This window comes from Eriocheir sinensis, chromosome 1 (assembly GCF_024679095.1).
Source record: "Eriocheir sinensis breed Jianghai 21 chromosome 1, ASM2467909v1, whole genome shotgun sequence".
NCBI classification, from domain to species: Eukaryota; Metazoa; Arthropoda; class Malacostraca; order Decapoda; family Varunidae; genus Eriocheir; species Eriocheir sinensis.
Window position 1 is genome coordinate 13,470,042 of NC_066509.1, and position 10,000 is coordinate 13,480,041.

Below are 10,000 nucleotides of genomic sequence, written 5' to 3' on the forward strand. Positions count from 1 at the left end.
ATCTTACCTTTCCTCTACTTTACTTCCTACTTTCCCCGCTAACTTCAGAATCCACATAATCTCCATATTAAAGCCGGCAACTATTGTAACACATTAATTTAAATGACTATAACTAACTTCCCACGCTTTCCCTTCAACCTTCAAAATCCCAGTACATAAAATAAACTACCAGCTATCATCCGGCAGAAGATTAACTGACTATAACAGACATGACAGCCCACCCAGACACTGTAGCAAGACGGCATCAAAGATATCCAAGTTATTAAACAGCATCCGAGGTGAGCGAGTCAGTCCCGCCACTACATCTCAGGTGACAGGGGATAATTAGACGGTAGTGGAGCAGGTGAGCAGCGCAGGTGCCACGTCAGGTAGATTTCTGGCGCTTCCCGAACATGAGAAGACAATGTCACAGGCAGTCGACGCGGAGATGTCACAGGAACGAGAGGAAAGGGGAGAGAGGGAGGAGAGGGGAAAGGGGAGAGAGGGAGGAGAGAGGAGAGTGGAGAACAGGGAGAAGAGGGGAGAGAAAGGGAAGAGAGGAGAGAGAAGAGATGAAGGGAAACGAAGATCCTGATTGAGAGTATTGATGTGGGAAAGGGAGATGAAGTAAATTGAGAAGGGAAAGAGGGAAGGTTAGGGTGGGTGAGAGGAAGAGGGAGGAGGGAATGAGGGGAAAGGAACCGGTGAAGAGGTGGGTTAAAGGAGAGATGGAGTAAGAAGGAAAGGCGGGAGAGTGAGGAAACGGGAATGAAAGGATGGAGAAGGAAAAGCTGGCGGAAATACAGGAAATGGATAGTTAGAGAGGTACCGGGGAAAATTAAATGAGGTAGGAAAGAGGAGAGGTAATGGAGGAGAAGGAGAAGGAGGGTAAACGATAGGTCTGAAGGGGAGGGTGGATTGTGGGATCGGTGAGTGAAAGAAGGAACTGGAGAATGAAACAATGATGAGGAAGAGGAATAAAGCAGATGAAAGGGAGAGAAAAGAGACGATAGTGGCATGACGATAGACATAACAAGGAAAAAATTCGGACTGCGTGTAGAGAAAAAATAATTGAAAAGGGAAGATAAATGGATGGAAACATATGGAGGAAAAATGGAAATGAACTTATTCACTTTTGATTAATGTCCATTTCTCACTCGCTATCTACCTCGCAATATATCTCTCGATCTATTTACCTATCTTCTCTCTCTCTCTCTCTCTCTCTCTCTCTCTCTCTCTCTCTCTCTCTCTCTCTCTCTCTCTCCAAATGACACACACACACACACACACACACACACACCCTAACCTAACCTAACCTAACCTAACCTAACCTACACACACACACACACACACACACACACACACACACACACACACACACACACACATTATTCACTAGTATTTACCCTTCCTCATCCTATGCCTTATTCTCTCCTCTTCCACACCTCCTTTACATTCTCTTCTTTTCCTCTTATCTTCTCCCATTGCTCCTTCTTTTATTCTGTATTTTCCAAGTCATTTCTTTATTGCCTTCTTATCTCCACGTCACATTTTTCTTTATAGTCTTCGTTATACTCAACGCAATATGTTATTTTACATTCAACGTTATTTCTTGTTATATTCTGATCTCTCCCACTTACTTTTCTGCCCGTTCCCTCTCCCTCCCTTCCCCTCCAGACTACTGCTGCTGGATACACTGGTTGTCGCCACTGCCCGCCTCCTGCAGTCTGTTTATTTCCCAAAGTGGTTCCGCTCCGCTGGTTGGCACTGAAAGCAGATGAATATTTCACCAGCGGAGGCGTGACGGGGGACATGAGTGGCCTGTTTAGCGGCGCAAATCCTAAACACGCCCCAGCTCTGCGCCAGTGCTGCTGAAACACACGGATAATTGCCTCAGATATACTTGTTATCGGCATGCACGGTCGCGCTCAACACCCCGACGCACGATTATTAGGTGCGATTGTGCAAAGTTTGTTGAACTCAAAACGTTACTGCATCAGATCAGATCAGCCAAGCCAGCGGGATGACCTTAACCTTCACTGAGAATAAAAGTGAATAAATGCTTAAGTACTACACTCCAAACTATACAGGTAACGTTTCTAAAGGTTTTCCCTCGATGCAAGTGCACTTCATATGGCATTCGAGAAGCCGCCATCTTGATCGAGTCCCGCGCGAGAGACTGGGGACATGACCTTCCAGCCAACTGTTCGGTGATTTTCTCATTACAAAAATTCGTACAAAATGTTTTTCTCTTTGTTCTCGTCTTTACGTTCCCCCAGGAGGAAGTCCACTGTTTAGAGCCTCATAAATTGAACATGAGAGAAACCACAAACAAAGGGCATATGCAAAGGCCATTTCTACAACACTTGACTTAGGGAACTGACAATATAAGACTTTTTTTAATAGCGAAACGTGTTTTGGACTGACTGAAACATGACGAATTATTATAAAAGGACGAGCCGAGGAAATATTTATATTGATATATTCAAATACTTTGGTCACCCCCCCCCCCCAACACACACACACACACACACACACACACACACACACACACACACACACACACACACACACACACACACACATGCATGCAAATCTATCTATATATATATATATATATATATATATATATATATATATATATCTATCTATATATATATATATATATATATATATATATATATATATATATATATATATATATATATATATATATATATATTCTACATGTATATATGTATATCTTCATAGTGATATTTACCACTTGTTAGTAATGACATAAGCGGGCGAAAAATGGCAATCATAAGAACACACAACTTTTCCGGGCGGCGCTGCCTGCTGCACACACGCCTACAAAGCACGGCCTTATCGCGAACCTTTAGACGCAAACCCGCCAAAAAGTTCCCTGTGACCAAAGAGGCGTAAAATAAAAGTCGAAATTATCTATGCAAAACTCCGGTAATGCCTGAGAGATAATGCACGCACACGGAGGCGGGGGAAACACGCATTACGGCTCCCGGCCGGTAAAGCAAGGCAGCCATTGAGCGCCGGCTGACACACTCGCTCAGGCGGTGGCGGCCAGACCCGCACAACTTGCCTTGTAAACAGTCCATTCAAATTACTCGCGCGGCGCTCACACGACGCCAAAAACGAGGGCGGTAAAATTACGGGTATAGATTAGCCGAGAGAGAGAGAGAGAGAGAGAGAGAGAGAGAGAGAGAGAGAGAGAGAGAGAGAGAGAGAGAGAGACTGTGTGTGTGTGTGTGTGTGTGTGTGTGTGTGTGTGCAGGAGAAAAAAAACAAAAAAAGAAAGAAGTTAAGGGGTGAGAGCGAGAAACAAACTGACAGACGAGAAAAATAGAAAAAAGATATCAAACAAAAAAGATCGAAAGTGAGAGATGCAAAGACAAGGAAAGAATGAAAGAAAGAGAAGGAACAAAAAATGATAATGAAGTGAGAGAAAGTAACAGCCAGACAAAGGGGGAAGAATGAAATTAAGAAAAAAGATAAGAAAGAAAGAAGAAAGAAAGGAGAGAGAGAGAGAGAAAGTGCATAGACTCTGGAATGGGGCAAGGAGATTAGTGGAAATGGAATGGATAAGATAGGAAATTAAAAAGATATTAAAGTGTAATGGAAAGAAAATAAATTAGATAAAGAACGAAAGAAAATAAAGAAGAAAAATTATTGGAAAGTTAAAACACGTAAAAGCATAAAATGAAAAAATGTAAATATATCTACCGATCTAATTATCTATCGACCCATTTACCTTTTTCAATCTATCTATATATTCAATAGTTTTCAAGTCTATAAACATAAAAACGAAAGTCAATTAAGCCAATCAGCCAATCATTTCAATCAGCAAGTCAAACAGTCAGTTCATCACCCAGTCAGTCAATCAGTCAATTCGTCAGTCAGTTACTCAGCCAGTTGGCCAAACATTCAGCAAAACAGGGGCGCGAAAGTCAGCTATGCAATTCGGCAGCCGCTCAGCCATGCAGCCATAGTGCCAGCCATTTACCCCTCCACTAGCCCGCGCAGGCCATCATTCAGCAATTCAGTCAATTTAATAAAGTGTCATGCCGTCAGTCCATCACGCGGTATAGCCATAGCCGGGAGTACATTTCTCTCCGCGCACCAGGCCAAGGGTTCACACACCAGGCCGCGGCGACACCCCGACAGAGGGAGGCAGGGAGAGAGGAAAAGAAAGAGAGAGATATATGGACAGAGACATGCAGCAGGCACAGGCAGCAGGGACAGACAAAGAGAAAAACAAACACAAAGCTAACGCGAACAGACAGATGGACACACACACGCGCACAAACAAATAAGACCATCAATGACAGACAAAAATATCAAACCAGTCATGCAGCCAATCAGCTCAGAATGCAGCCAACTAATACATCAGCCACGCAGCCAGCCAAGCGGACAGCCACCCAGCCACCCAACCACTCATCCATCCATCCAACCATCCATCCAACCAGCTACCCACCCAACATGTCAACAACCCAGAGAGCCACCCAACCATCCCGCCAGCCACCCAGCCAGCCACACAGACAGCCACCCAAGCAACCAGCCAGGCAGCCAGGAGAAGAACAACAGGCAAAAGTTTATCTACAAAGCGAGCAATGTAGCGGAAACGCGCCGTCTCTCGTGGGCGTAGATTAAACTGCAAGATTCCGGAGCATCGGCTGGAGTTATCTCCCTAGAGGCAAGACACATGGCGGGGCGGCACGGGGCAGGTGTGTGTGTGTGTGTGTGTGTGTGTGTGTGTGTGTGTGTGTGTGTGTGTGTGTGTGTGTGTGTGTGTATTTATTTGTGAATATGTGTCTAGGTATGTGTTTGTTTGTTTGTTTGTTTGTTTGTTTGTTTGTGTGTGTGTGTGTGTGTGTGTGTGTGTTAAGAGTGTGCAATTGCGTGTGTATTTTAGGTAATATAGTCTGCATATTCGTACGCCATGTTTTATAATTGTCATTGCTCCCAACCTTGCCTGCTCATTGTTGTTATTACTCTCGCTCATCCTACTCTGTGCTCATATCCTCCTCTATCCTCTCTAATTGCTCCTTCGCTCATCACAACGCTCACTTCATATCCCTCACTTCCTCCACATTCAACCCGCACATCACGTCACCTACCCACCTCAATACCACTCTCTCCCTACACTATTTACGCCGTTACACATGGATACACACACATTTTAACACCTCCTTATGTTTCCTTGCCCTGAAACCCTCACTCCTCTGAGCTATTTACACATACACATACACGCGAATAAACACACATCTTACACTATCTTATGTTACCCTGACCTGAAAACCTAACCCTTTCTTTTGAGACAATTTTATTCATCAATATATACCCAATCCTCTAAATGCTTTACAGGACATTCTCATCTTACTTTCCATTCCCATGTCCACCGTTTTAAGACACGTTTCTTCAGCTATAATCCTAACCCTTATATGCTATACACTCTTTCCTTTCTCGTGTCCACAATTTTTAAGACACATTCCTTACGCTATATACTCTAACCTCTAAATGCTTCTTTCCTCGTGTCCAGAGCTTTTAAGACACGTTCCTTCAGCAGCATATCATAACCTTTAAATGCTACACAGGTTATTCTCATCTTACTTTCCCTTTACAGCTTCCTCTCCACCTCGGGCGCCTCACGCACCTAATGCAACCATTCCATAATCATTCCCTCGCTCGACGCCATTCAGAGTTTTGTTAGTGCTTAATCATAATACATATACGCTACACACGTTTCCATTCTCTCTCTCTCTCTCTCTCTCTTTCTCTTTCTCTTTCTCTCTCTCTCTCTCTCTCTCTCTCTCTCTCTCTCTCTCTCTCTCTCTCTCTCTCTTCTCCCCGTCCTTACACATCCCCACTACAGCATCAAAGTAGCTACAAAGTAATTAAACATATATAAATTTAAGTAGTCGGGTCACGTAATCAGATACGGCTAAAGTAATTAAATTGGAGAGCTTGCACTGAGTATTTTTCTCTTTTTAAACAGTCGGACAAGGCATACATCTCTCTCTCTCTCTCTCTCTCTCTCTCTCTCTCTCTCTCTCTCTCTCTCTCTCTCTCTCTCTCTCTCTCTCTCTCTCTCTCTCTCTCTCTCTCTCTCTCTCTCTCTCTCTCTCTCTCTCTCTCTCAAGTGAGTAGGACCACCCCCATAAACAGAATGAAATTTAAGGCTATTCTAGGAGTCTTAAGTATCAGCTCGTTGCCTGAGAAATATGGCTGATGAACTGAGATGCCTTGTTTCAACAGAAAATTTCGATGGAATTACTAAAACAGATTCCCTCATTGACTACTTATATATCAATTTAATTTCAAAATACAATAGAGGGATACAAACTCTTCAAAAAAGATCGCATCAACAGTAGAGGTGGAGGTGTCGCTCTCTATATTAAAAAAAAAAAAATTCAGCTCGCTGATAAAACACCATGATGCAACAACATGAAACTAATATGCGTCCAAGTAAATACTAATAAAATCAAATAAGCATATCCGTCACCGACACGCCTCCGGCTCAATCCCTCGATAAGGATATTGAAATATACAGCGCTTTGTGACAATCACCTATAAACAGCGACTCATTGATTTTAAGAGACTTTAAAGGCCACGATATGGATTGGACATAACTCAGGTACAGAGGGATAACAGCATAAAATATTTGATTTTTTTTAAATAGTTATCAATCAAATGGTTAAAGAACTAACTCGACAAAATAATACAGTATATCATCTGGACAAGAGGGTATGTGTGGCCTAAATATCTATGTAAATATAAGTAAGTCCAAATAAGCATTACACCAGGAAAAGGAGATGTAAAGGAGCGGGCATACGCTATACCTAACCGTGGCCTCAGTGCACATCTCTCCGTTTTATTATAGACCCTTGAGTCGGGAAAATATAAAATACACAGTATCATATGTAATTGCGTTGCTGTTGTAGGAGAGAGGTTAAAACGTTGAAGAAATGTGTGGAAGTAGCGTGTTATTCATGTTTTCTTATTTTTGCTTCTTTGGTAAGGTTGAGAATGACATGAGGCCACAAGAAAGTTGTAGAAAATGTGAGGAGAGAGAGAGAGAGAGAGAGAGAGAGAGAGAGAGAGAGAGAGAGAGAGAGAGAGAGAGAGAGAGAGAGAGAGAGAGAGAGAGAGAGAGAGAGAGAGAGAGAGAGAGAGAGAGAGAGAGAGAGAGATTCTGCAAGTAGGCTGCAAAGAGGCTTCGCGGAACCTTTAGCAACTCTTCCCAGTCACCTTTCTCTCCCTTCCTTCCCTCATCCACGAACGCCCAGACTCTCCTTGCCGTCGACTCTCAGTGATCTTCTCGGTGGTAAATGTGTCCACTAATGGGAAGGGAATTCGCTTCAAGAAACTTCATTCCACTTCACTTCACTTCACGCCCTGTAAACCTATGCCATTCCACTTTAAGCTTTGTTAAACCACACCAATTTGTTTCATTCAATTCGACTCCTTCTTAACCACGACTTCTATACCACGCTTCTCCGCATAACAATGTACACAATTCACTCTATACTACGCTACATCACTCCAGCTTTTTATCACCACTTCCTCTACAGCACGTCACTATTCCATTACCTTCTCCATTCCTCCATCACCTTCGACAGCCCTCCTTCACCCCCTCCTCTACATCACGTCCCTCCTTCATCACCTCCTCAATCCCTCCATCACTCCTTTCTCTACACCAAGTCATTCTTCCATCGTCTTCTCCATCCCTCCATCACCTCCTTCATCCCTCCGTCACCCCCTTCTCCACAGCCCGTCGCTCCTCCATCACCTCCTCCGTCCCCTTCTGCTGCACGCCGCCCACGCCAGACAACGCCAGGAACCTGATTTTTCCATTTTCCGCGTGACCGCTTGGACGGCCGTGTGAACCAGCGGCTCTCTCTCTCTCTCTCTTACACAATACACTATTTTTTTATTAGTATTTCTGATCTTATTTCTATACTCCGTGAACATGTTTTCCTCTATTGATTGATATGAAATACTATTACTCAAGTCACATTCCTTACTCTTTCGTGGAAAATGAAGAAAGGAGGATCAGGTTAGTTCTCCTCTTCATTCATCCAACAGAATTATCCTCAGTCGGTCAGGTATATCCGCTATTTTATATATATATATATATATATATATATATATATATATATATATATATATATATATATATATATATATATATATATATATATATATATATATATATATATATATATATATATATATATATATATATATATATATATATATATATATATATATATATATATATATATATATGTACACACACACACACACACACACACACACACACACACACTATAATGATGGTTAGTGCCTTGCCCTTTGGTATACAAATATCTGTGAAGATATCTCGTTACGTCCTTCCATATCCTCGAGTGAATCAAACTAACGGAGCAATCAATTATTCGAATCGTGAAAACAAAGGTAAAGGAGGAGGAGGTGCCGGAGGAGGAGGAACAGGAGGAGGAGGATTACGACGGGAATGAAGAGGATGAGATAAATATGAAGCCATCGTAACAGGGAAGTGAGAAGAGAAGAACTGCGTACACGAGAACAAGAAAGAGGACAAAAATATATATAAAAAGAAAAACAAAAGTAGGAACACAGAACCTAGAGGTGTAGAAAGAGTAGAAAGGATGAAAAGAAGGAATACGCCAACGGGAAAAGTGAGAACAAAATATACAGGTGGAAAACTAATTGAAGAGAACAGAGAGCAGCAGGGTAAATATGTAGGATGAAAACAATATGAAAGATTAACTTACACAAAAGACAAGGATGAAAAATACAGCAAAAGGGAACGAGGACGAGAAATACTGTGTGTGTGTGTGTGTGAGAGAGAGAGAGAGAGAGAGAGAGAGAGAGAGAGAGAGAGAGAGAGAGAGAGAGAGAGAGAGAGAGAGAGAGAGAGAGAGAGAGAGAGAGAGAGAGAGAGAGAGAGAGAGAGAGAGAGAGAGAGAGAGAAATGGTAACTAGCGAAAAAATACTAAGAAAACAATAAGCCACAAAACTATACAGCACATCACCATAACTTTCCTTAACCATATTGTGACCTGGTGAGAAAAAAAAAGGTAAGGTACTGAAAGGGAGTCCGACATCACAAAAAAGGGAAGGTAAAGTAAACATGTGGCGTGCTCCCGACGGGTAGTTCAAAGAGGGAATCAAATTATGGCGCAGATCTTGAAGAAACGACCAATATCTTCTTTCAAATCCACTTTTATCTTCAATAGAAACTTCAATCTCCAAAACTATACACGTCCCCTTACCTTCAATATCAGTTTCTTGTCTCAACTGTACGCTATACGTCAACACAATCTGTATTTTTTTTTATTCTAAGCTTTTTGTTAGCTACTACCGTACGTTTTACACTTGTTAAATAACCTCTGATTTATTTCTCTCCTTTGTTTAGGGCGCGCCATATGACCATAGCTGCTGGAGCGCCATATTTCTTTTTTGTCTCATTCAGTCAATCATTCCTCAGTTACTTCCATTTCCACCAACGCAATGTCTTCTTCCATGATATATCTTTAGTTGCATATTTTGCTACCACCAAAGTACTCTTTCACCTAACTTTCCTTCGATATGTATTTCTTTCTAAGCTGCAGCTTCTATTTATAACGAGCCTTCTAACTCTGTACCTTCCTCTATTTGTACCATCTCACCTTTCATCTTTCTCACCATAAGTCTTTAATTACATACTTAGCCTTCAACATCCTCGTCCTCCAACTTCACTTCCATCCACATCCCCGCTATAAGCTCTACGTACTTCTACCTATAATGGGAGCATGTGCTAGAGTTGCGCGAGGCCTCGGAGCTCATCTCTGGCGCATTAGCCCTTGAGCCTGTGGTGGGAAGAACCCATTACTCGGGACACCGGGCTAGTGGGGAGTCCGGGTTACCACAGTTTACCTTTCCAAGGTTTCCCCAGGTACCCATTAATCAACCATCCTGAAAGGGAAAGGGAACACCTGGGTGC

General features: G+C 42.4%; 1 protein-coding gene across 1 annotated transcript in view; it reads right to left on the reverse strand.

The window, feature by feature from the left end:
* Positions 1–2,443, reverse strand: part of LOC126987970 (GATA zinc finger domain-containing protein 15-like) — a gene marked incomplete at both ends in the record, with an annotated part of 55,436 nt that extends 52,993 nt beyond the window's left edge. The window contains 1 exon segment of the mRNA XM_050845983.1: positions 2,413–2,443. Coding sequence (XP_050701940.1) covers positions 2,413–2,443 — 31 coding nt within the window.
* Positions 2,444–10,000: the final 7,557 nt, after the last annotated feature.